At 71.0% G+C, this 25,903-nt stretch overlaps 1 protein-coding gene across 2 annotated transcripts in view; it reads left to right on the top strand.

Moving 5' to 3' along the window:
* Nucleotides 1-408: 408 nt before the first annotated feature.
* ZFPM1 (zinc finger protein, FOG family member 1) overlaps nt 409-25,903 on the top strand; it is a 47,561-nt gene continuing 22,066 nt past the window's right edge. Inside the window, exons 1-3 of one of the 2 annotated variants that reach the window (XM_070061902.2) lie at nt 409-642; nt 18,993-19,121; nt 21,061-21,177. In XM_070061902.2, the coding sequence (XP_069918003.2) occupies nt 19,007-19,121; nt 21,061-21,177 (232 nt within the window). In that variant the 5' untranslated portion in view covers nt 409-642; nt 18,993-19,006. Of the gene's footprint in view, nt 643-1,015; nt 1,413-18,992; nt 19,122-21,060; nt 21,178-25,903 lie in introns of those variants that run through there. The other variant, XM_070061901.2, reaches the window with a different exon arrangement.

A 25,903-nucleotide genomic window follows, 5' to 3' on the forward strand; every position in this document is an offset into this window, starting at 1 on the left:
AAAGTGAGCATCACGCCTCGGCTGTACGCGCAGGTGCTGGGGGGCCGCGGAGTCCGGGGCGGGGCCGCGGGGCGGGGCCGCGAGGCGGGGCGGGGCCGCAGGGCGGGGCGGGGCCGCGGAGTCCGGGGCGGGGCCGCGGGGCGGGGCGGGGCCGCGAAGTGCGGGGTGGGGCCGCGGAGTCCGGGGCGGGGCCGCAGGGCGGGGAGGGGCCGCGGAGTCCGGGGCGGGGCCGCAGGACGGGGCGGGGCGGGGCCGCAGGGCGGGGAGGAGCCGGGGAGTCCGGGGCGGGGCGGGGCCACAGGGCGGGGCGGGGCCGCGGAGTCCGGGGCGGGGCCGCGGGGCGGGGCGGGCCGGACGGCGCGGGTCAGGTTGGGGGCGGGGCCTGAGGCACTTGAGCGTCCCGCGGGACCGAATAGGTTGCCTCGTCCCAGCCGGGCCCGGGACAAATGTCCCAGGGCCCAAGGAGAGGCGGAGAAGGCCAGAAGGCGACTCCCAGAGCCGGGGGCGGGGCCACGGCCGTGAGGGAGGAGCCGGAAGGGGTGGGGCCAGAGCGGTGAGGGTCGAACGAGGCTAAGGGGGTCAGAGCGGCGAGAGCGGGCGGACCAGCGCGGTGAGGAGGGAACCACCACGGGAGGCAGCGCGGTGAGCGGCTCAGCGTGACCGGCCCGGGGCCGGCGCGGGAATTCAGAGTGGGGGGCGGAGCCAGACCCGGGAGAAGCGAAGCCTTGCGGGGGCGGGCCCGGGCCGCGGGGGCAGAGCCGGCGCGAGAGGCGCCGCCAGGTCAGGGGCGGGGCCTGGGTGCCGTGGGCGGGGCGGGGAGAGGCGCCGCCAGGTCAGGGGCGGGGCCGGCGCGGGGAGAGGCGCAGCCTGACGAGGCGGGACCTATGGGAGGAGAGGCGCAGCCTGGCGGGGCGGGACCTTGGTTCAGTGGGCGGGGCCAGCGCGGGGAGAGGCCCTGTCAGGCCGGGGGCGGGGCCACGAGAGGCGCGGCCCCCAGCGGGGCGGGGCCAGAGGCGCGGTGGCCGGCGACGCGCAGGGCCCGCCTGCCGGGATTCGCCCTCGCCGTGGCCGCGGCCGCCCGATCCGCCGCTCGCCGCCCGCAGGCTCCATTGAGAAAAGCCGAGCGGCGGCGGCGCGCGCGGGAGCCGAGGAGCCGGCCCCGTGCGCCGACAGCTGCGCCCGCAGCAGGCGGTGGCCGCCGGCCCCCGCGGCGGCTCCAGGGCCGAGCGCGGCGGGCCGGGGCCGCGGGCCGTGGCGGCTGCGGAGCCGGGGGCCGTGGGCATGAGCCGCCCCGCGGCTCTGCCGCGCGCCTGCCGCCCGCCGCCGCCCGCCCGAGGCTGAGGCGGCCTTGGAGGCGCGCGGCGCCGGAGACATGTCCAGGAGGAAACAGAGCAACCCCCGGCAGATCAAGCGTGAGTCCCGCGGCCGCGACCCCGCGCGGGGCGCGCCGCTGTCCCCTCCCCCGGGCGGCGGTGGGGCGGGGGTCCGGCCCGCACCGCGATGGTGCGGCGATAGCGCGGCCCCGATCTGGGCGCCGATAAAGTTTAAAATATTCCATTCTGCAAGTCTCGTCCCGATAAGATCGCCCCGTCGGGACGGGCAGAAATTGTGATCTTATCTGGCGCGCTCGGCTCTCCCAGGCTTTGTATCCAGAGGGGGACCCGGGGGGCGGGCGCCCGAGGCCGGCGCGGGGCCCCTTGCCGCCGGCCCCCCTGGCGCCGCGCGCCCGAGGCCCCCGACCCCGGAGCGTCTCGGCCGCGCAGCCGGCACGCGGGGCCCTGGCGACCGCGGGGGCTGCGCGGAGCCCGGGACAGGTCGCGGGGACTGGGGCCGGCCGAGTTTTTCGCGGGTCGAGCAGTCCTCTCCCGGGCGGCCGCTCGGCCCCCGCGTTACTGATGCCCCACAGATAAGGGCGCCCTGCGCCAGGAAGCGCCGCGCCCCGGCCCACGCCCCTAACAACTTCGCGCCTCTGCAGCCAGGGCCACCTCCCCGGGCCAGACCCGCCCGGGAGGCGTTGAAGGGGGCAGGCCGGCTGCTCGGCTCCTGGCGCCTGGCCGCTGCCAGCGGGACCCCGGGTGCCCGTGCGTGGGCGGTCGCTGCGCCCGGGTTGTCCGGAGCCGCGGCGCGGGCTCCGGTCCCGGTCCCCGGTGCAGGTGGGACTTGCTTTCCGAAAGTCGTCTTCCACCGAGTCCGCGCGAGTCTGGAAGCACCCACAGGTCCGATCTGCGCGCCTGCTCGGGTTTCGGCTCCCCCCTCCCCCCGGGCGCCTGTGTTCGGGTCTGTTCTCGTGTGTTTCGGCTGATGAGAAATGCAGATAGGGCGGGCAGGGAGAGCGCGGGTTGGGAACCGATCGCCAGGGCCGATAAGGCCGCCGCGGCGGCGAGAGCCCAGCCCGACTGGGTCGCCGCGCCGCTGGCGCTGGGGACGGGTACCTTGGCAGAGGAGGGGGCCGGAGCCGAAGGTGGCCCCGGGCGCCGCCCCGCCCCCGGCGGCTCAGTGCTGGCGCTTAGTGCCAGCGCCGATGGCAGCTGCGCCGTGGCCTCACCTGCGACCCGGCGGGCGTTGCGGAGGGGCGGGGCCGAGCCCTGGGGCCGCCGCCCCCCGCGCCCCCTCCGCGGCCGGGCGCAGCTGCCCGCGCCCCCAGCGCCTTTTGTTCGGCGCAGATAGATGTGCCGCGCTGATAGGGCGCGCACCGATGGCGGCGGCGATAGGCGCTTCCATTTATTAACTTCAAACGTGGGAGCGGGGGAGGGCGAGGCGGGAGCGCGGCCTTGGCCGGCCAGATGGCTGCTGCGATAGGCCGCCGCCCGGCAGGGCGCAGCCCCGGACCCCCGGCGCCCCCCGGCCGGCCCGGCTCTCCTCCCTCCCGGTTGATGTGAGCTCTGATAAGCGCTGGCCGGCCGGCCGATGGCGATCGCCAGGAGCGATAAGAGGCCTTATCTGCGTCCAGCAGGCCCGGCCGGGTCCGAGGCAACAGCAGCGGGGTGGGGACTGGGACGGAGGCGGGGGCTACCGGCTGGGGCAGGACGGGCGAGGGGGCCCGGGACCGGCCAGGCGCACCGGGAGCAGCGTGCGTCCTGGGGGAGCTCCCCCCAAACACGCTGAGTTGCCAAGAAGTTGGTCCCCCCCGCCTCGGGTGGTACGGTCCGTCAAAATGAAAGAAAGCGGACTTTGGCTGGCCTGGGAGGGGGAGGGGAGGCCTCCCCCAGACGTGTGGCGATGGTGGGGGTCTGTCACCCGGAGAAGGGGAGAGGGCTCCTTCCCTCCCCCCTCCTGGCCCTTCCGGCCGGCAGCAGGAGTAAGCAGCTTGGAGTTTTCTTGGAGAAAAAAAAAACTAAGGTGGTTTCCATGACTTGGAGGCGCCTAGGGTGTGGGATCTCTGGGGGCCCTAAGTCAGGGGGGAAGGGGGGCTGTGCGCAGCACAGGGTCCCAGCTGCTGCCCCAGGGCAAGGGAGGGCGAAGGGGAGCGTGGCCACTGGGGGCTGGCTAGGCCTGGGCCTCCAACTCTGAAGGATGGGCCCTGACTCGGGCTGCCGAGGGGGCGTGGCTGGGAGGAGGCGAGGCGAGGTCAGAAGGGCTCCTCCGTTTCCCTGTCTGAGAAATGGGCCTGGGACCGGATCCCAGATGCCCGGTGGAAAGCCAGGCCCCGACGGTTTCCGGCAGGAGCCTGGGGACTTGCCCGGCCTCCGTCCCCGCCCCGGCAGCTGCTCCGTGCTAGGCGAGGGTGTTTTTCACTCACTCTCAGAGTTTGATTAAACAAATTATTGGTAGCCGCAGGATGACTAATTCACTCCCGCATCAAAGCCGCCCGCCCGCTCTCCCGGCGGCCCACCACCCACCTGCGGGGCCCGGGCAGGTGCTCTGCACGGCGTCCCTCTCGGAGAAACAGAACAGCCGGGTCTGCCGGCCAGGGTCAGCAGGGGTGAGGGTCCTTCCTCCGGAGCCTGGTGCTCGGGCCTTGGGGCGGCCGCTCCCGGCGCGGCTCGGCACTCCCCAGGAGAGCTCGGGCTCTGGGGCCGCCTGCCAGGCCCTTGGGGGCAGCGCAGAGCTGGAAGGCAGGAAGCTTCCCTGGGCCTCGGGCTGTTTCCCGTCCGCCTCCGGCCTCAGTCTCCACATCTGTGAAATGGGCCTTCCCCTGGCCCTGCCCTCGCTGGCTCTGCCTGCCTCCTGAACTGTTCCCAATCTGTCACAGCCCCTGGGGAGGCTTCCCCGACCCTGCCGGGGCCTGCGCCCCAGGCCCAGTCCTGTGGGCTGGCCAGCCCCTCCCCGGGGGCCACCGGGAGCCCAGCGTGGCACCAGGCTCCGGGGATTTAAATGGGTCAGTTGGGGAAGAAAGGAGGAGGGAATGCGATGCCATTAATTGTGCCCCTTATCTCCTGTTTCTATGCCAACCAGACGTTCCTGGGGCTTGACGGGCTTGTGAATAATACTCCCGCGGGTCTATCTGCCACCGACAGGCCTCCTGGAGGCAGCGGTGGCCCTGCCGATGGTATCGCCCGCCCCGAGACCCAGGCCTGGGCCCGCGCGGGCTCCCAGCGGCCGTGCCTCCTGGTCTTCCTGGAGACGCCCAATGGCTCCTGTCCCCATTTCACAGAGGGGGAAGCTGAGGCCACAGTCACGAGCCCTTCTCTGGCCCTTGTCTCCTGTTGCCCTCTCAGGTTGAGGTGGGCCCCAGAGGGGGGGCAGTCCGCCGTGGCGGGGCTCGGCGCCCCCGGCTGGGTGGGTAGGGGTGGAGGACCCCGTGGGCGAGGCGAGCCACAGCTGCAGGGCTGTGTCCTGGCCCGGCCTCACCCGGCTCGCCGCACCCTGGGCCCTCGGCCGGCCTCCGGGCTGCTCTGGTGCGGGTCAGGTCTCCACTCGTGGGCTCTGCTGTCCCCAGCTGCCGGTGGCCTCGTGAGCCGCGCTGCCCGGCCCTGTCCCCCAGAGTGGCCTGCCGCAGTGCTCTGTCCGACAAATGGCCGAGCGCACCCTTGGCATTAGGCGAGGGTGGCTCGGCACCCAGCTCTGCCACCCAGCGGCTGTGGACTCCGAGCAGGCCTTGCCCTGAGCGAGCCTCATCTCTCCCATCTTCAGAATGGGGATAACGAGCGCCCTGGGTGGGGCCGGGAGGGCCGGGACAGGCGCCCGGGGACGGCGCAGCGGTGGCCGGCGGGGTGGCGCAGCGGGAGCCTGGGGCCGATGCTCATTTCCCACACGACGACGAGAAGGCCCAGGAGCCCAGGGTTCGAGTCCTGCTCCCGAGCGGCAGGGACGGGGCGGCAGGGCCCAGCTTCTCGGCCTTGCCCACGGCTTGACCTCGGAACGGCCGTGTGCTCATTCCCGGCCTGTAGACCGGGTGACACAGCCACGTCACAGCAGGCCCGGGGTCCTGGGACAGGTGCCGTGGGCCTCGATGAGCGCCTGGGGGTCTGGGGAGGAAGTGGGGTCACACCCCCCGCCTGCTCCTGCAGGGCCCCTTCCCGGCCCCAGGGCTTCAGGCGGGAGCTGGAGACCAGCACAGCGCCAACTGCCGTGGCCCGGAGCTTGTCCCTGTGCCCTGTGGCAGTGGCCTCTCCTGGCCCTCGGTGTCTGCTTTGTAGGCAGACATGGACCAGCGCCCCCCCGGGCCCTGGAGCCACCCGAGGCACTGCTGGCTGCTTTGTGGACACTTGGCCTTGGCCAGGGCTCTGAGTGGACACTCCCATCCTCCCTCCCTGGGCCCTTGAAGGCAGCTCCCTGTGTGCGCCAACCTGGGGTGGGGCTGGCCCCAGGCCTCAGCCATCATCGCTTCCCTGCCACGGGGGTCATTCAGCGGTTCCCATACTATGGGTGCCGGGCCCGTGGAGCCCAGGGTGGGCAGAGGTGTCTGGGCTGGTCCTGCCCAGCCCCGGCTGCCAGCCTCGTGGTCCCGCGTGGTCCCCAGGCCTGTGCAGTCTGCCCTCTCCCCAGCAGCCCCCGTTTGAGAAAGGCAGAGGCCCCTCAGGTGGCCAGGAATGCGGCCGCTGACCTTGACAGATAGGCGGGCCCTCCCCAGGCTGGCCGTGGCCTTGGGGCCTCGGCTTCCCCACCTCCACAGTGGGTAGTGGGCGGGCGAGCGGCTTCTGGGAGCCCGCAGGTGGTCAGAGCTCGGCCTGGCCCGGCTGCCCCTGGCTCCCGGAGCCCCTCACCCCGGCGTCAGTCAGCCCGGCGGGGGGCGCAGCTCCTGCCTGCCCCCTGCCCGCTCTCTCAGAGACGAGAGTTGGGGGGTGGCAGCAGGTCCCAAGCACACATGGCCCTGCAGTGGAAACAGGGCTTGGGTCTGTCCCTGGAGGAGGGTGCTGCTGGGCACGGCCCCTCTGGGGACCGTCCTGCACACAGTGATAGCCCAGGCCGGCGTGTGCGTGCGCGTGCGCGTGTGCGCGTGCGCGCGTGTGTGAGCAGGGGGCTGTGTGTGTGGTGGTGACCGCCCGAGCCTCCCTGCGCTCTGTGGGGCAGCAGCCTGGCCCACGGTGGCTGCAGGGGCGAGCTCCTCGGCCCTGACGCGGCACATGGCCTGGGCAGAGCCACCTCTGACCACGTTTAACAGTGGAAGGGAGGAGGCCGGACTGCAGCCCTCCGCTGTCTGCGCACCTGCCTCGGAGCCTAGCTGTTCCCGCCGCGTGGCGTGGGCCTGCACGGGGCACTGCGGGTTCTCAGCCCGGCCTGGGGCCCAGTGGCCTGCGGCTGCCCCTCAGCTGTGCGTCGGCCTTCTCTGGCGTCCGGTGCTCAGCCTTTGTGATGGGAGGGCCGGGGAGGCTCAGGGCCACAGGGCCGGGGCGCCCCCCGACCCCAGCACCCGGCCTCCTCTCTGCGCGTTCCCCCGAGGGGCGCCACCGTGTGCTGGGCGCCCGCCTCGGGCGCTGTAGCCGGGACCCTGCGCCTTCTGGCAGACTCCGAGGGCAGCTCTGGGACGAGCCCTGGGCACAGGTGGAGACAGGGAGGCCACAGGGGCCCCGGAACAGGACTTGAGGACGCCGCGGGGGGTCGTGGGGAGCTCCCTGGCTGGGACACAGGCGAGTCCCTGCCCTGTCGGCTGAGCTGGCCACAGCTGGTCCTCGGGTGAGACCCTCGTCCTGCACAACCCCAGGGTGCTGGAGCAAGCCGCCTTGGGGTCCCTCTCCCCCAGGGGCAGAGTGTAGGGGCCCTGGGTGAGGAACCCGGGGGTGCGCCGTCCAGCAGGGCCGTCGCCACATGGCCTGCTGCCCTTAGCCCAGGCCAGTTCCCCAGCCGCACCTGCCTGGGAAAACTCGGGACCGCCCAGCCTGTGCCTCAGTTTCCCCTCCTGAGCAATCAGCCATGTGCCCAGAGAGCTCACAGAGGCAGCCTTGATGGTCGGTGGGCACCCGGGCCCTCGGGCTCCCTCTCCCTCCCCGCGCGGCCGCCGAAGGCCGGTCTGCCCGGCGCTGTCTCCCGTCCGGGCCTCTGGCGGGCGCAGGTTTCAGCTCCTGTGATAACTCGGAAAGTTGAACTGGCCCCATTACTGCGCTGAGATGGTTGGCGAGATACGGCCTTGATAATGGAGATGGCAGCGTCTCGGTGGCCGCGGCCCAGCCGCTCCGCCCGTTAACATTCCCCACCAGCATCCTCCCGCTATCTCCTCCATTTCCACTCCTCCCGCAGATAAGAATGGAAATTCTGACTTCATAGCTCACTGATTAAAGTGTCTGGATTTCTTGATAATGCACAGATAAATTATGTTTTTGAAAAAGAAGGTAGGGAGGAGGGGGGAGGATGGGGCCCTTGGCGGGGAGCCCTCGGCTGCCTCTCCTGGCCCTTGGACCCGGCTGGAACCACGGCGTCCGACCGGCGTGCCCAAGGCCTGCGGACGAGACCGTGTCCAGGGGCCCAGGCTGGGCCCCGGGCTGCGGGGTGCCCTCCATGGGGGTGGCCCAGGGTCTGGACTCAAACCTCTGGGGCCCTTTGCTGCGCCTTGGTCCTCTGCGTCAGGCGCGCCGCGTGCCTTCCTCCCTAGCGCACGAGGGTGCGGGAAGTGTTGGGTGCAGCTGGTGGGCCGTCCCCTGGGACGCCAGCGTGAGTCCCAGCGACTCCGCTTCTGGTCAGCGTCCTGCGGACGCGCTGGCTCGGGTGATTGGGCCCTGACCTCAGGCTGCCCAGCCCTGGCTGCTGCAGGCAGTTGGGGCACAAACCAGTGGATGGAAGACCTCTCTGCCTGTCTCTGTCTCTTTCAGACACATCAGTTGAGGGCAGGCCTGTGCCTCTCTGGCCCTGTTGGCTCCCTGGTGCCCAGGGCCGGGCCTGGCTGTGCTGTAGGGGACTGAGCAGAGCCCGGTGGCCAGCGTGGAGGGAGGGGCTTGCCGGATTTCAGAAGCAGGGCAGGCTACCCAGCTCGTCTCCGCTGGTGCCCCGCTGTCCCACCTCCGAGGCCTGGCCCGGCCGCCACAGCCGCCGCGTGTGACAGTCGGCCCCAGGTGGGACTCGGTGCCGGCGCGCGTCTGTCTGGATAAAGCTGCCTCCTTGAGCTGATCCGAGATGCGGCGCTGATGGTGCGATGAGCAGCGATTAGGGCTGCGTGTGGCTAATCCTGCCGGGGGCGGAGGCGCCGCCGGGGGCTCTCGCGGGCACCCCAACCCGGGGTTTGTGTTTAAGCAGCTCTTGAGGAATGAGATTCTCAGGGACCCCAGGGCGGGGGGGGGGCAGTGACAGCTGCCTTCACGGAGCCCTTGGCGTGCGCTGTGGCGTGGAGTGCTCCCAGCAGCCCTGGGAGGGGCCCCTGCACATTCAGAGAGGTTGGGTGACTCCCCAGGGTCGCACAGCACAGGGTGGGGGTCGCAGGAGGGAGTCTGGCCTAGAGGCCTGGAAGGTCAAGGTCAGGGCCTGGACGTTCTGGGGGTCTGCAGTGTGGCCCCCACCCCCGGGGGCCTGCGCCTCTGTTCAGGGGGCTGTGACTGCACGTGGCCTTCCGAGCTCGGAGGCCAGGGCCCTGTCCTGTCAGCGCCCCACGTGGTACCCCTGTGTTTGCCCTGGACAGCCTCCGCCGGCACCAGCGTCTCCCAGATGGACGGTGTGGGAGTGAGCAGAGAGCAGGGAGGCTGACCCGTGGCTCTGTCCTGGCCACGACCCAGTTCCAAGCTTCAGTTTGCGCCTGTGAGGCACGGCCAGCTCCCCCGGCCCCGTCAGCGTGGCCCACCCAGGGCTCATCAGGGAAGGCGCTGAGCCAGGGGCCGGGCTCATCCCTCGTCCTAGCTGTGTGACTTGGGACGAGCCGCTGGGCCTCCCTGGCCTCACCCACAGAATGGGCCCACGACCCCCAGAGGGTGGCCAGGAGCACAGGCCCCGTGGGGCCCCGGCGCACTGCCCGTCGGGGTCTCCGGGCCGGACGCTGGACGGTTGGTGTCACCGCTGCCCTTCCTAGCTGGGGCGTGGGGGGCCGAGGTCCACACTGGGACTGGGGAGGTGGGGGTGCGTTCCTCCCGTCCTCGCCCCTAATGAGAGGGAAAGAAAGGGAACTGTGATGAGGAGGCCGATAGGCGGTGCGGGAGGAGCCATCGCCGTTATCCATCTGCCTGCGCTGCGGCTCTGCTCCCTTATCTCAGCCCACCAAAATGCCAGGAACAAAGGCCCACGCGCCCACTGCCCGCCATCCGGGGTCTCCATCGTCGCCTGCCCAGGAGGCCCCACAGTCTGTCCCGGCTCCGCCGTCCTCCCAACACGGCTGGGGCAGGTCCCCAGGCTTCGGCGCCCCAGGCCAGCCCCTGTGCCAGGGAGCCACTGTCCTCACCTGCCTGCTGGCAGCCAGTGGGGAGGGGAGGGCGGGGGAGCAGGAGCGGGGCTGCTGTGCCCCCCGCCCCCAGTGGCCGGCCTGCCCCAGGGTGACCCTGTGCACCCTCAGAGCCCAAGAGCCAAGTGGGGAGCCAGGATGTGGGCGTCCTTGAGGTTAGCACAGCTCTGGCTCCCAGAAGGGAACCCCGAATTCGAGACCAAGGCAGGGTTGGCCAAGGCTGCCAGCCCCACGCACCCCACGCTGCTCCCACCTCTGCTCCCGCGACAGCGCCACCCCAGGCCCGACGGTGCCCGCCCAGCTGCCCGCCTGAGCCCTCTGTGTCTGCCGTCTCTGTCCCCTGCCCACGTACGGAGCCGAGGCCGCGGGGTCTCAGGGTTCCCTGTCTGGCTGTGGCTCTTGGAGAACCCTGGGGTCTTCCAGCTGGCTGCAGACCCTGGGGGCTTGGCGCTGAGGCAGGCCTGGCCGATCGCCCACCGCACCCACGGGGCTCCCAACCAGAAATCAGCCACCGGCGTGGGCGTTCTCAGATGCGTAAGTGGAAAATAGCGGAGGGGCCAGGAGCCCCGAGCCTGCGCTCAGATCTAAGGGGAGGAAGTGGGGAGGGGCCGTCGGACCAGAAGCAGACGCGACCTTGGCCAAGTCCCCTCACCTGCCTGGGCCTCAGCCCCACCCGCAGACCAGTGCCGGCGGCCCCCCGCCCTGGTGGTCCCTTCCCGGGCCGGCGTCCCCTGGGGGCCTTGCTCCCCCTCGGCGCCCCCACGTGGGTTCCTAGGTCTGCCCGTCCCTGCCCGTCCCTGCCCGTCTCAGCGGCCCGAGGGGAGAGGGCGTCAGCCCCAGGAGCACCCCTCCCCAGTGGGACTCCTTCCTTGCAGACCTCGGGGCTGGGGCCACCCTGGGCTTTGAGTGCCCCCTGCTTGGGAACAGGGTGATGGGCTGGCCGCTGGGCGTCCACTCCACGTTCCCCAAACGTCGCGAGCACCCAGCCTGCGCTGCCTGGACCTCAGTGGGCGCCGAGGGGGGAGTCCCTGGCTCTGAAGGACTCAGAGTGCTGAGCTGAGGCTGCCCCGCTTCCCGCCACCTCCCGGCACCGCGGGGGGACCCCCAGGGAGCTGCAGGCTTGGTGGTGTGGAGGACCGGGCGTGATGCCCAGGGGAGCGGTTTCCCGGCGGTGCAGGTGGCCGGGAAGAGCAGCTGTGGCCGCGCGAGGACCCACGCAGGCCCGTCCCGCCTGTGGGACAGTGTCGCTTCCCTCGCCACCTCCTGGGCGGGGCCTGCATGTGCTGGGCCCTCTCCCTGGCTCCCCTCTGCTGGGACCCACACTGCCCTGGCCAGCCCTGGGACCCGCACGCGCCGCCTCTGCCTCCCGGGGTCCCGGACGGGCGTGGCCTGGCCTGGTGTGGCTGCCGTCGGTGCCGCTCTGGTTCTTGCTGACGGGTTGAGGCTACTGCGTCCCTGTCCCTGACAGCAGAGCTCAGTCCCCCCTCTGGTGACAGGGACGCAGAGCTGCCCGGGCCCCTCCCAGGGCTCTCAGGGTTCCAGGCGTGCTCCTTTCTGGGGGCGTCCAGGTCTGTGGGAGCCATGGGGGGTGGGGCATCCATGTCTGTGGGGGCGTCCAGGTCTGTGGGAGTGGGGGAGGGGCATCCATGTCTGTGGGGGCGTCCAGGTCTGTGGGAGTGGGGGAGGGGCATCCATGTCTGTGGGGGCGTCCAGGTCTGTGGGAGTGGGGGAGGGGCATCCATGTCTGGGGGGGTGTCCAGGTGTGTGGGAGCCGAGGACAGGAGGGGGGTCTGGCGGCTGTGCAGGGTGGCAGAGGGCGGGTTTTGGCGCCAGTGTTGGTGGGAGCAGAGGCTCTGTGGGCCCGCAGACAGAGCAGCAGGGCGGGTCCCTGGTGCGCTGCAGGTGCCCCCCCCCCCGCCTCCCTGGGTGCTGTGTCCGGGGTAGGGCCGGTGATCGGCGTCTCCAGATCCTCCCACCTTCCCAGCCGCGCCTCTGCTCGGAAACGCCAGGTCCCAGGAGGTGCACGGTGCCCCGAGGCCCAGAGCTGCCCGGTGACCTGTGGGGCGCCCTGGGCAGGAGGTCTGGGCTCAGTCTCTGCCGAGCGTGGCACCGGTCCCTGTCCCCCAACCCACGCCACCCAGGCCCCAGTCAGGAAGGATGGGTGACGGCCACGGGGCCCTTCTCCCCATGCTAAGGCCCCCAGGCCCTAAATCCTGCTGCTGCCCACGGGGCGCCTCCCACCCTGCCTGGGCTCACTGCCCCGTGGGGGCTGCCAGGGGCTCCTGTCCCAGTGGGGCCCCGGCGTGCAGGGAGCCGCGGCCTGCAGTGAGGAGGCCTTAGGCGCCCACCGCAGGGTCCCGTGCCGCCCCCCACCTCCCGATGCAGGGCCTGTCACCTGGGGCCCGGCCCCTCCGACCAGCCCTCTGGAGGGTCCCGGGCGCCCCAAGTACGTGCGCGGTGGGCCTCGTGGCAGCCCCCGCCCTCCCCGGCACCCGTAATCGGCTCTCGGGAGTGAAGCAATCGTGTGTAATCTATCAGCCGCTATCAGGCCCATCGCGGCCGGGAGTGGCCAGGCCCAGAGATGGCGCCAAGCGTCAGCGCTGATAAAGTTGCCGAGCTGAGCGGTGATGAATGTGGAGAGAGCGCAGGCCCCCGATAGGATGTGGGCTTGGCAGGCTCCGCGCCGCCTGAAACCAATCTCCCCTATCAGTCTGCTTTCTCTCCCTCTCCTCGGCCTTGCCCTGCCCAGGCCCCTGGCCCTGGGGACCGGGACGGGGGCCCAGCCTGCTGGCCCTGGCCGGAGAGAGAGGGCACGCTCGGGGCAAGGGGAGCCCTGCCTGGAGCTGGGGGGCTGCCTGGAGGCGGCGGCAGGTCCTCCGCTGCGGGCCCAGCGTCCGCCCCGTCCTCCAACTCAGCTGCTGACGGTGCCCCCCCCCCGAGGCCTCTCAGCCCACCTGCCCTCCCGCCCCCCCGCATCCAGGCCTGCGTGCCGCCTCCTCCAAGAAGGCCTCGTGACCCCCGCGTGAGGCCAGCCCACCCCCCACAGCTCACGAGGACCAGCCCACCCCACACAGCCCACCCCACACAGTGCCTGCTCTCCAGGGGTCAGCCCACCCCACACAGCCCACCTCACACAGCTCACGAGAGCCAGCCCACCCCACACAGCCCACCCCACACAGCTCACGAGGACCAGCCCACTCCACACAGCCCACCCCGCACAGCCCACCCCCCACAGCTCACGAGAGCCAGCCCACCCCACACAGCCCACCCCCCACAGCTCACGAGAGCCAGCCCACCCCACACAGCTCACGAGAGCCAGCCCACCCCACACAGCCCACCCCCCACAGCTCACGAGAGCCAGCCCACCCCACACAGCTCACAAGAGCCAGCCCACCCCACACAGCCCACCCCACACAGCTCACGAGAGCCAGCCCACCCCACACAGCCCACCCCACACAGCTCACGAGAGCCAGCCCACCCCCTGCAGCGCCTGCTCTCGAGGGGCCAGCCCACCCCCCACAGCCCAACCCACGCAGCACCTGCTCATGAGAGGAGTCCCGGTGTCATCGGAGGGGCTGACGTCTGGGGCCTGACCTCTTCGCAGCCCCCGGGCGGTGTCAGAGGCCTGAGCCGTCCGTTGTACCTCTCGGCTGGCCCTGAGCAGGCGCGTGAGCAATGGCCTCTGTCCCCTGTGCCCAGCAGAGCTGGTGCTGGGGGTCGGGGGCCCTGTGGCTCAGCCTGACCCCAGTGAAGGGCGCCCAGGCCCGGGGACGGCCAGAGGGGGGACAAACAGGAAGGGGCTGCAGGGCCGGCCCGGGGCAGGGAGGCACTCAGTGCGATTGGTTCAGCCCCTTGCCTCAGTTCCCCATCTGTTAAATGGGTGTCGCCGGGTTGGGGAGGTGGCTAGGGCAGCCGCCAGGTCTTGCTGCCGCTGCCCGAGTCGAGGGCAAACGAGAGGCCCCAGCACCTCTGGGGTCATTTCCCCCTCAGGGGTCCGGCGCACCCCAGGCCCCTCTGTAGCCGCTGAGTCGCACTCACTGGGGAGGGGCTGGGCCCAGGAGGGGGCCCCGTCTCGCGTCATCTCAGCCTATGCAGGCCTCGGAGACCCTGCAGGGCCAGCCTAGGCCGACCGGATGCCAGCACGGCGCAGGGTCACGGGTGCCTCCGGCCATGGTTGGCAGCGTGGCCCCCACGCACCCCTAAACCAGGGGCTTAGGCCCGAAGGCTGCTCTCAGGCCCGGTCCTCGGGAGCCCTACTGCGTGCTGGGCACGCGGCTGCCGCTGAGAGGAGGTGGGCTTGACCACAGTCCCCACGGGGGGAGCAGGCGAAGGGTCTGGGTGAGGCAGCGCCCACGGCCTGGGCCCGGGAAGGTTTGGCTGCGGAAGGCACTGGCGCAGAGAAGTGGGCGTTCCTCGGTGAGCAGGACCGGCAAGGCCGAGGGGGACCGGTGTGGACGGCCCCTCGCGCTGCATGCCGGGGAGCCCGCACGGCGGCATCCAGGGGCAGGGGAGGGCCCGAGAGCCGTTCCTTCCGTCGGGCTGAGCAGGCGGATGGCAGGGCTCCCCACCTACAGGGTGGCAGGGCTCCCCACCTACAGGGTGGCAGGGCTCCCCACCTACAGGGTGCAGGGCTCCCCACCGTACAGGGTGCAGGGCTCCCCACCTACAGGGTGGCAGGGCTCCCCACCTACAGGGTGCAGGGCTCCCCACCTACAGGGTGGCAGGGCTCCCCACCGTACAGGGTGCAGGGCTCCCCACCGTACAGGGTGCAGGGCTCCCCACCGACAGGGTGGCAGGGCTCCCCACCGTACAGGGTGCAGGGCTCCCCACCGACAGGGTGGCAGGGCTCCCCACCTACAGGGTGCAGGGCTCCCCACCGTACAGGGTGCAGGGCTCCCCACCTACAGGGTGGCAGGGCTCCCCACCTACAGGGTGCAGGGCTCCCCACCTACAGGGTGGCAGGGCTCCCCACCTACAGGGTGCAGGGCTCCCCACCGTACAGGGTGCAGGGCCCAGCGAGTGCTGCTCCTCTGGGCTTCGTCCAGTCCCTGGAGGGAGACCCAGGGAGTGGGCGTGGAGAGCAGCAAGGCGTCCGCCGGCTGTGGGCCGGGGCACGGCTGGGCCAGCCCAGGGGCGCGTGGGGCAGCTGGGGCCCTGGCGAGGGAAGGCCGTGGCGCGGCCCCGCCTTTGCCTCCTGGTGGGGTCAGCTGGAGGGCATGGGTTTTACTGGGGTTGCGAGCTACGCCACACCTGTTCTCTGCGGATGCGATTGGCTGTGTCTAGAAGGTTCCGAAGCCCGGGGTAGCCGCAATAGCTCCAGCTCGTCAGACCCTGGGTCCCTGCCATTGGCGCTGCCCCCGGATAGCCACCCCCAAGCCGGCCCAGACGGCACCGGCACCCACGCTGGGCTCCAGGGCTGGTCCTCCTGGAGCTCACAGGGCCATAGCTGTCCCAGCCGACGGACGGGGGCCTGAGCAGAGGCCGCCAGGGCCTGAGGCCCAGCTGTGCGCTCTCAGGAGGGGGCGGTGAGCGCCCCGCTGCTGGGAGGACGTGAGCTCCATCTGGAGCCAGTGGCGGACAAGTGGAGATGGCCACGCTGCCCAGGCCTTCTGTCCTGCGCCCACGCCCTAGCCCGTGACCCCGTGTCTGGGCGAGGTGGAGAGGGGGCATCCTGAGGGCCACCAGGGGCAGGGGCACTCAGGCAGACGCCAGGCTCTGGGGACGTCGCCCAGGTGACCTGGGCCCGCGGGCACCTGCTGTGCGGGCGGGGGCACCAGGCCCTCAGTAGAATTGTGTACAAAGGACTTCTCTCGTCCTCAGGGCTTGGCCGGCCGCTGGGGGCTGGGGCCTGGGGGCTGGGGCCAGGGCGGCCAGCGAGCCAGCTTCCCCCTGTGCCTCCACTTCCCTGGTGCCAGGATGGACGGGGAGGGGTCGCGGCCACAGGGCAGCAACCCCAGCGCGGCCCCTTCTGCCAGGGTCGCCCTGCCTGCCAGCCCAGAAATGGGGCTTTGACCGGGTCCGCCTGGGGACCTGGGCCCAGCCCCCACAGGGGGCGCGTGCCCTCCCCACGTCTGTCCCCGCCGTGGCCCGGCGGCTGCAGCCTGGTGGGAAGGCTGGGGTCTGTTGCTATTTTCTGTCTCTTCTCAGGACCTTATCTGGCCGCTGTGTGCCGCCCAGGGGCCAGGGGCTCCCTGGCAGTGCCGGGCCCCCACCCATCCACCCGCTGCCCAGGGCCAGCACAGCCAGGAGGCCCAGGCCTTCTGCCAACGGAGGGGCACTCTCCACTGCCCGCCCACCACCCTGGCTGGCTGAAGGGTCGCAGCCATGGACAAAGCAGTGCGAGGAAGCAGGCCGTGGGGAGGAGTGCCCCCCAGCAGCCCCGCCCCGTGCGGGTCTCACGCACCGCTTCCTCCAGGGAGCCCCCCTTGACCACACTCTCACACTCGAGCTTTCGGCCTCGAGCCCCGGGTGTGGGACACTGGGGCAGGACTGGATGAGCTGAGCGATTGAGTGGACGGGAGGAGGCCCAGCCCGGTCTGAGCCGCCCGGGCGGGTCCTGCGCCTGTGCCCTTCCCTGTGGAACACTAACAAGAGGGGCCTCCTAGGAGCCGGCCCGGCACGGGGGGCGCTGCGCCCTGAGCCCCCTGCCCCAGCAGGAGGGACCCTGGCCTTCAGCAGGACCCTCAGGCCCGTCCGGCCAGCCCCACCCCAGGAACCAGTTTTCTGGGAGGCTGTGGCTCAGAAGAAGCCCCCAGCGCCTGGCGTCAGAACGGGGGGGGGGGGGGGGTCGGGGGGGAGGGGGCTCCTCCGGCCGTGCGGAGCCAGACTCCGTAATTCAGTTTAAAGCATGAAAAAAGGGAGTTGATGAAATTCCGCTATCAGTGCTGAGCCAATATGCAAAATATCTCACCCCCAATCAAATAGCTATTATGTTTCCGTTTCCATCTCGGCGTCCGGCTTAATGAGCAGGGGATGGACGCGGGCGGGCGTCTGTGCACCCTGATAACCGAGGGGCTCTGGGCACTGTGGGGGCTGCGCCTGGCTCGGCCTGGCCACAGCGGCCTGGCCCCTGGACGCCCCAGGCAGGTGCACGGCCTTGGGCACCAGGCTCTGCAGCCTGGGTGCTGGCCAGGCCACAGCGCAGCCCTCAGGGCAGAGCAGGGGAGGGGCCCGGCCACACCAGCCTGGGGAGGGCAGCATGTCCCCCACCACCCCCACTGGTTGGGAGCGGGTCGATTGCCTTGCTGGGCCTCACTTTACTTACCCATAAAGTGGGCATGGCCCGGGCTGCTCTGGGGGGGGTGTTAGGCCCATCCTCGGAAGGAGTCGCGGGCCCCCACCCCCACTGGCTGAGACCTGAGCCCCCAGCTGACAGCCATGTGGACTGGAAGGCGGCATTGCGGCTGCGTGGGGAGAAGGAGTTGGGGGGGGACGTCGTGCGACGGTGCTGAGCGCAGGGTCTGTACTCAGTTGGCACTTAATAATGGCACTTGCCCGTCCCTGCCTTTCTCGGAGCCTGCTGGGCCTTTGGTGTTGATGACGGGGACGGCTGCCGCTTGTGAGGAGGAGGCGGGGCACAGTGGCCGCACAGCGAGGGCCACGTGTGCATGTGTCAGCCCCCTGGCCGGGTCCCCGGGGCCTGGGCAGAGGGGAGTCCCCAGTGCGGCTCCGGGCGTCTTTCTGAGCGCAGGCCCCAGGCGGGCCGGGCGGGCTGCCCCGAGCCGCCTCCCAGCGTGGGCTCGGGCTGCACCGGCGCGGCGGCCTCCCGCGCTATCAGAGTCGGTCTACTCGTGCTGGCGCTGCGGTGGGCGGCGCGGCGCTCTGCACGCTCATCGCCTCGGCTTTGTGTGGGCTGGCGCCTTTGTTCCGCTCCAGCACGCACCCAGGCCGCCCTGGGCGTCTGAGGCCCACCTGGGTGGGACCCCGAGAGCCGGGGCCAGCTTCCTGGGGCTGTAGCGGGGGTGGGGGGCTTATGGATGTCCCCCTAGCATCAGCCAGGCCCGGCCTCCCTGAAGGCGGTGGCTTCATACCCATTTGCCAGGGCGGGTAATTGAGGCTCTGAGGCCCCACAGCCGCACGCCGCCGTCAGCTCTGGATGGGCCTTGGGAGGCGGAAAGGCCTCTGGAAACGGTACGCCGGAGGGCTGGCCCTGTGGCTACGGCTTTCCTGCCACAGCCAGGGGCGGGTCACCCCGCAGCACCACGTGCCCACGGGGGCTGGGTCCCGTGGTGAGCCCAGCCCCCACGGAATTACGAGCCCTGAGGGGCCCTGGGGGCCGAGGGCTGGGCCCAGGGCAGGACCCCAGCTGCAGAGTGACCCTGGCAGGACGCTCTGGGCTGCCCCACGCCTGCCCTCCTCAGCCTCTGTGCCAGCAGCGTGGTGCCCTCCAAGCCCTCCCGGCGGCCCGCCCCTCTCTGCCACCCTCCCAACCACCCTGTGGGACTCGCCGCTGTGTTCGGCTGGGGCGCATTGCTGTGCCCTGTGTCCCGCTGGGAGCCGTCCATTTTCGCCCAGTGTCCCCTCGGCCACCGGCCACAGCCGCGTGTTGAGCCATGCCCGGCTTCGTTCTCCTGGCAGCACCGGCAGAGGCCTGGGGGCTCTCCCAGAGGGTCCCAGCGACGCGGTCGGCCCCAGAAGCTCCGCTCCGCTCCCAGCCCAGCCCTCCCTCTGGCTCCTCCACCCCAGACACCTGCGTGTGCCCGGAATTCTCGGCCTGGGCTGCCTCTTCCCTGAGCCAGGAGCCAGGAGGCTCTGCCCCTCCCCCGCGCTGCAAACCCAGGCTGGGGGGTGGCAGGCCCCCGCTGAGACGGGACCCCCCCCCAGGTCTGGGGGCCTACAGAGGGCACTGCCTCCTCCACATGGTGGCCAGGTGCCACCCAGCTGTGCTCGGGGCGCAGCCCCTAGCCCTGGCTCATGGGCAGCCACTTGGGCGCTGGCCTGGGCCCCCCTCCCCTGGCCTGACCACGCCGCTGGAACGGAGAGGGAGGGGCTGGAGAGCGGGGGCAAGCCCAGGGGCGTCCAGCCTAGAAGGGGCCCACCCCTGTTCCCACGGCTTCCAGTGTGGTGGGGGGCAACCCAGAGAAGGGCTGGCACCCCAGCCTTGGCCGGAGTGGGGTGCTAGGTCCTCTGTAGGGCAGGGAGGGGCAGGGGAGACCCCAGCTTCAGAACGGCTGCACCTCAAGTCCGAGATCACACGGACCTGGGCCTGTGCTGGGAGGGGGGGGCTCCTCATGGGTCCCCCCGGCTGTGTCCGCAGGTTCCCTCGGAGACATGGAGGCCGGAGAGGAAGCCCAGGCTACGGACGCCACCCTCGCCGAGCGCGAGGCCGCACAGCCGGAGCCCGCGGCCTCGGGGGAGCCCCAGCCCCCAAGCCCGTGCAGAGCAGGTGAGTGGGGCGGAGCCCGCCGCGCACCCTTCCCCTCCCCAGCCAGGCCTCGCAGGGTCTCCTCCCTGCTGGGCCTCAGTGGCCATCTTGGGGTGGCCTGTTCCCTGGGGGCCATGGCGGTGTCCAGGGAGGAGGGGAGAGGTACGCCTTCAGCCTCCGTGGACAGACAGGCTCTCACAGGGAGTGGGCTTCCGGCCTCCGTTTACAGCTGTGGGATGGGGCCGCGCCGACCCGTGTCACAGCGTGAGGTTTGATGACTGGCCCAGGGTTGCACGATGGGCGAGTCGCCGGGGCATGGGACCCAGGCTGCACCCAGCTGCACTCCGCCACCTGCCTCCCCTCCCCTGCCCCAGCACCTCTGCTCTCCTTGGACCCTCCTGGGGCCAGAGCACCTCCTGGGCTGAGAACAGGCCTGGGAGTGCCCACCCTCACCCCAGGAGGCCCCTGTGGGGATCAGCTATGCCCCAGACACCCTACAACAAGCGGCCTTGCTGAGATGGAGGCGCGCGGGGGGGCCAGTACCCTCACCCCTGCCTTCCATGGGGACACTGAGTCTTGGGGGACAGCACCTGTTCTGGGGTGCCTCTGGCTGGCTGTGGGCTCCTCCCACTTCTGCTTCCACTCGCGTACGGGGGGTGGCCCCACGCCTGTACCTAAGACCCTTTGCACACAGTCTGACTCTCTCTAGTGGAGTGGCCAGGCCATGTGGGAGGATGGACAGGTGGGCAGTGATGAGACAGAGACCCCAGGGTGGTCCACAGGGACAGGTGTGCCAGGCGGTGGCACCAGCAAGGGCGGTCGCCCTGGGGCAGGATGGAGGGTGGACAGAGAGAGGTCTGGGGCTGGGGGGTGGAGCCCCCAGACAGACCTGGGTCCCAGCAGGAGGGCGCCCCTTTTCCTGGCCCCCCACCCGCCCAGCACTTTCCCGTCTGAGTGGCAGGGTCTCTGCTGGAGGAGCCACAGACTGCAGAACCCACAGCCTCATCCCCGGCCCAGGAGGGCAGCCAGCTCCTGGGCCACGTGGAGGGCCTGGGCCGGCTGTGGTTCCGGCCCCGGAGCCGGCACAGCCCAGGGTGCGGCCGGCGTTGTCCCTCTGCCCTCAGGGCCTGGGCCGCAGTTCCCGCCTCTGCGAGCGAGCGGGGAGGCGGCCGCCCCCATCCCCGGCTGTTGCGGTGTCTCGGGTGCTGGGGGGGTGCGCTCCTGGGGGCCCGGGGCTGAAAGGGCAGGTGGTGTGTGCCGGTGGACTTTGACCAGCCAGCTTCCCGGGTAACCAGGCCCTTTATCTGATTTGGGAGCTGGGGCTGCTGGGGCGGGGGTGGGGCCGGGGAAGGAGCTGGAAAGAACAGCCAGGGCCGCACCTGGCACAGCCGCGGTGATAGCCGATGGGCGCGATAAGGCGGCGCGGGGGCGCTCAGCCCAGGCGGGTCCAGCGCGGCCTGCGCAGTGGCCGGGGCTCACATGCCAGCCACTTTGATTTATAGCCAAAAATAATAGGACTTTTATACTGCGCGATTGATTTATTTGATGTTAATCGCGGGCCTTATCTCCGGTATTAATAGTCTGCGGGGCGCGTGACGTCACCGAGGGGCTTTGCTGGGAGCTCACCGACTGGGGGCCGCTGTGGCTATCAGCCCAGCCGGGAAGGCAAATATGCCCTTTGGGCTGGAGTTGGTGCAGGGCCGGCGCGGGAGCCCGGGAGCCGAGGCCATGCGCGTGCCCGCTGGCCTGGGCGTGCCCCACACAGCCTGTGCCGCTCCGGCTCCTGCGAGCGGCTGGAGCAGCCGTTGCCGCCATCACCGAGGGCTGCAGGTTCTTGGAGGCTCCCCCAGCCCCTCCTGGTCCAGTGAGCCGGGAGGGGGTAACCTGGGGCTGCCCACTCGCCCCACCCCCGGCCCAAGGGCGGCCCAGCAGGGCGGTGACGCTGCCTTCCTCTCCACAGACACTGGCCCGCCTCCGCCGCCAGCAGCCCCCATGTCCCCAGGAGGCCCCGAGGAGATGGAGGGGCCGGAGCCAGAGACGGCATCCCGAGAGAACGGCAGCCCCTGGAGGGGGCCAGGTAACCATCGGGCGGGCCAGGGTCCACCAGCGTCTCCCCCGACCCAGGCGCCCCAGGGCCCCGACTGCTGGGAGCTGGCGCCTAGGTGCTTGGGTGGCCGGAGACCCGCTGGTCCAGCCAGCAGTAGGATCATGCGTGTGCGACACCCCAGGCCCCGTGTGCAGCCGACGCCTCTGGAAGATCCCTCCCCGCGAGGCGGCAAGGAGCCAGCAGGGTGGCTGGGAGTGCCGTGCTGGCAGGAGCCGCGGGGGCCGTCCCGGCCATGTCCCTGGTGCCCTGGGCAAGTGCTGGGGTTTCCTGGGAAGCAGGAGAGGACCCCCGCGCTCCTGAGCCACGTGTGAGACAGGGACAGGGCTCTGTGCTGACCCACCCGGTCGGCCCTGGGCCACGGTGTCCGGCCTGTCACCCCCGAGTTCGCGGCTGGCCCGAATGCATGTCCCACACGGCCACCTCCCTGGGGACCGTGGTGAGGGGCGGGCAGGCAGGTGCCGGGTGCCTCTGCCTTTCCTCATTGGCCAGCAGCTCCACCCAGGGAGCACAGGCCACCCTGGAGCCTTTCCAGGCTGCTCTGTCGAGAGCCGAGAGCCAGAGCTGGAGGCCGGGGGAGGCGGCTGTCCCAGCAGAGGCAGGTGGGGGACGCCGCTGGTCCCTGTTGGAAGGCAGGTGGGACAGAGGACCAGCGCCTGCGCCAGGACGTCATAGACCATGGGTACTTACTGAGCACCCAGCCCACAGAGCAGCGTGCCGTGGGCTGAGGACGCCAGTGAGACTCCGGTCTGTGCCGAGACACAGGTGCCAGGAAGCTGCGTGCTGGGCTCTCACCTTGCCGGGGCAGGAGTCCCATTCTCCCTTGGGGTCCCCCGGGTCTCCTGACTGCCCTGTGGGCCACGAGTGTGCGACCCCAGGCGCCTGGAGAAGAGTGGGCGATCTGTTAGTGATGTCTGCGGCATGTGTCGGGGGAGACGTTGTGGCGTGGACGGAAGCCAGCAAGAGCAGGGCTCGCCTGGGGGCCGCGGCCCACATGGTGACCCCAGACCGTGACGCCGGGTCCACTGAGCCCCTGCACTCAGCCGACGTCCTGGGTGAGCCAGCGCTGGGGGCCTGCCGGGCCCTCGGGGCCACCCTCTGCTGCAGGAAGGGCTGCGGGCGTGTGGACGTCCTCCAGCACCTGTGGCAGACGGGGGAACGCAGCATTGACGCTGGCCACACACGGGCTCCGGGCTGGGCGGGGGCCCCGTGGCCTGCAGCGTCGGCCACCCATCCCAGCGTTGTCAGTGGATGCTGGGGCCACAGGGACCACCGTGTGCCTGTGGGACCTCCTTGGGCAGTGCTCACGAGACCAGCACAATGGTGACCCCCGCACAGAGCAACAGGGGCCACGTCCAGGGTCGGGCAAGGGGCTGCAGAGCCCATGCTGCCATCAGCATCCATGATCACCTGTGGTCATCTGAGATGGCCGTGTCCTCACCCCTGCCCCTGAGACGGCCGTGTCCTCACCCCTGCCCCTGAGACGGCCATGTCCTCACTCCTGCCCCTGAGACGGGGAAGCAGCTGCTTGGGGCCTGGGGCCCGGGCGTGCCGGCTGGCCGCGTGGCTATGCCCCCAGCTTCCTGCACTGTCCATGCCTGGGGGCTGGGGCACCCGTCAGCCCCGCAGAGGAGCTGCTGTGCAGTGGGCAGCGATGGGCTTAGATAAGCGGCCGCGGGCAACCGCCACGGCAGCCACCGCCTATCACACCCCACGCAGGCCGCACTTATCGCCCAGGGAGGCCAGGCCCTTATCTCCTGGGGGCCCAGGCCGGGGGTGGGGCGTCAGGGCCCCAAAGCAGCAATGCGCCCAGTGACCGGCATGGCAGCCAGGGTGTGGCAGGGATGCAGCCCCCCCCCCCAGCTCTGCACATCCCAGCTGCTGTCCCCATGGGGCCAGACCCCGCCCTCCTCCCCGCTCCCCTTCCACGTCACTCCTCATCTCTCCCTTGGTTTCTCTCCCACTCCCGTCTCCCCCCACTCCCTCCCTCCTCCTCCCCTCTGTCTCCTGTTTCTCTGTGTCTGTCTCCCCCACCGCCCCATCTCCCTGTCTCTCTCTCTCCCTCCCCCGTCTCTCTCTCTCCTCCCTTCCCCCTCCTCATCTCTCTCCCCCCTCCCCATCTCTCTGCCCCATCTCTCCCTCTCTCTCCCCCGTCTCCCTCTCTCTCTCTCTTTCTCCTCCTCCATCTCTCTCCCTCTCTCTCTCCCCCCCCGTCTCTCTCTCTCTCCCACTCTCTCTCTTCTCCGTCTCTCTCTCTCTCTCCCCCCTCTCCCTCCCCCTCTCCCTCCCCCTCTCCCCCTCTCCCATCTCTCTCTCCTTCTCCCTCTCCCTCTCCCTCTCTCTCCCCGTCTCCCTCCCCCCCCCACCCCGTCTCTCTGAGCCAGTTTCCTTATCTCTGGGCTGCAGCCTCAGTGGCTTGGGAATGCGTGCAGGCCCCGCCCCTCGTTGCCTGGCTTGGGGACCCTGCCACGAGGTCTTGCCTCCCTGGGCCCCAGTGCGCCCGGCACTGTCTGCTCTGGGGAGGTGACTAGGCCCTGTCTTGGGTGAGGTGGGACCCCCCCCCCAGCACGGAACTGACACCCAGGGCTTAGCCCTGCATGTGCTCAGCCAGTGCCGGACACCCACTCGGACACCCACTGCCCCATGCAGATGCCCATCCCAGAAGATGGGCAGCGGCAGCCCAGGAGAGGAGGGGCCACAGACCCCAGGAGGCACCCACGTGCACCAGCCCCCTCGTCCCCGTGGACGCCATGTCAGGGTTCCCCCCGTGTGGCGCCCACTGTCCCGGGGGCTCGGTGGGTTCTCCGCCTCCCAAGGTCTCGGACGCCGTGGCCGTGCTCTGGGGTTGCTGCTTCCCGAGGGGACCCAGCCCCGCCGAGCGCCTCCGGGCCGGCTGCTTGGCCTCTCCTGCCTGTGTGCTCTGTCTAGCGGGGAGGAGGGGCTCCCTCCCCCATCCCGCCGCCCATCTCTGTCTCGGGGGCAGACCCAGGTCCCAGCCATGCTGCGGTGCCCCACTCTGGGGCACAGAGGGTCAGGCTGGAGCAGAGGCCCGCGGAGGTCCCGTGTGTGGCGAGCGCTGCCCGAACAGTCCCTCTGGCCAGGCCTGAGTGGGCCACAGCCCCTCCCTGTTTGCTCCTGACCCGGAGCTCTGTGGGAGAGGGACTGCCCTGTGCTGCTCACCGGGGCAGCAGCTGCGACCGCATGCAGGGGACGCCCCAGTGCCCTGCCCCGTCCTCATGGCCGCCCTCATTGCCGGTCACCAGGGAGGTGGCTGGGCAGACAGCAGCCGCACGAGAACGGAGGCCTGTACCTCGGGGCCCACGGCTCCCCCAACTCCGGGCTCCCAAGGCCTGTCGACCACCTCACAGCCACGTGTGGTGTCCGCCGGGCCCAGGAAGCAGGGGAAGGAAGGGATCGGAGCAGCCAGATGTGCTGTGGGGTCCCCTGTCCCCGGGGCCGGCCTCCGCGCGGGGGGCAGGGGAGCTGGCACTTGGGGTCCACCCCGCCTGATGCCGCCTTCGCTCCCCTGAGCAGCCCCCGCGCCCCCGTCTGCCCCCAGCACCAAGTGAGGCCTCCCAGCTGGCCGGCCTCCATCTGTCCGGGAGGCAGTGCGGGTGCCCAGGACGGGGAGGCGAGCAGGCGGCCCGGGGCTCCCGGCTCCGTGGGGTGGGGTGGCGAAGGGCAGCCTTGCGGCCGGCCCAGGAAGGCAGCGGTGCCCGGGCCTTCGAGCCCAGGGCGAGGGCGTCTCGGGCTCAGGCCCCCGTCCATCCCCTTGCCGTGCCACTGTCTGGCCAGGAGTTCTTCCCCAGTCACCACTGCTCACAAAGCGAAATCCAGCTGGGCAGAGCCTGGCCTGGGGCAGCCGTGAGGAGCAGGAAGACTGTGGGGGAGACCTCCCCAGGGGCAGGGCACGGCCAGGACGCAGCGCGGCTGCCGCAGCGTAGACCGGCCTGGCTGTGCACACGCCCCGCGGCGCGGCACCCTGACTGTTGCTGCCATCCCAGGCCTGGCAGGGTTCATGGTTCCGGAACTCCCTGGAGACAAGCAAGAGGCCCAGGAGAGCCGCCTGCACCCCTACCCAGCATCCACTGTCCTTGGGGGTCAGTGTGGGCGCCCACCTCCTGGAAGAGCTTCCCGTGGGGAGCAGGGACTGGCCTGGGGGGGTGAGAGGGAGAGCAGGGGTGTGGGGAGTGGCTGGCCGCTGACCTCGGGCCCAGGCTACAGTGAGGACAGAAGGCAGAGCCTGGGCCAGGCTCACCCCCACCCTGGCAGCCCTGGCCTGCCGCAGGTGCCTCTGCCCGTCGGGTCCCGCCTGCCACAAACTGGCTCGTGAGGGCCAGGGTCTCCTGCCCTCACCCTGACTCCAGGGCACAGGGGCTCCTAGTGTCAGGGGCTGGGGCTCCCCAGAGCTAAGACGGGGGGACCCCCTGCGCCCACGGCCCCTGCCTGGGACAGGACCTCCGATGGAGCTCACCGGGGCCTGACCGCTTGCTAGGGCACAGCGGAGTGACCTTGGGCTGGTGTGAGAGCGCTGAGCCCCTCTTAGGAGGGCTGCTGTCAGCCCTCTCCCTGCCGAGGGAGACAGGCCCGCAGGGTGCGGCGCCCAGCCCGCTCGGCCCTCAGCACCCGGGAGCCTCCGGTCGCTGCCGCAGCCCGGCAGCCAGCACCTGGTGCTTGGTCTTCGGAGGCCTGGAAGGGG

Source organism: Oryctolagus cuniculus, chromosome 18 (genome assembly GCF_051225735.1).
Source record: "Oryctolagus cuniculus isolate XC-2025 breed Fujian yellow rabbit chromosome 18, ASM5122573v1, whole genome shotgun sequence".
Lineage (NCBI taxonomy): Eukaryota > Metazoa > Chordata > Mammalia > Lagomorpha > Leporidae > Oryctolagus > Oryctolagus cuniculus.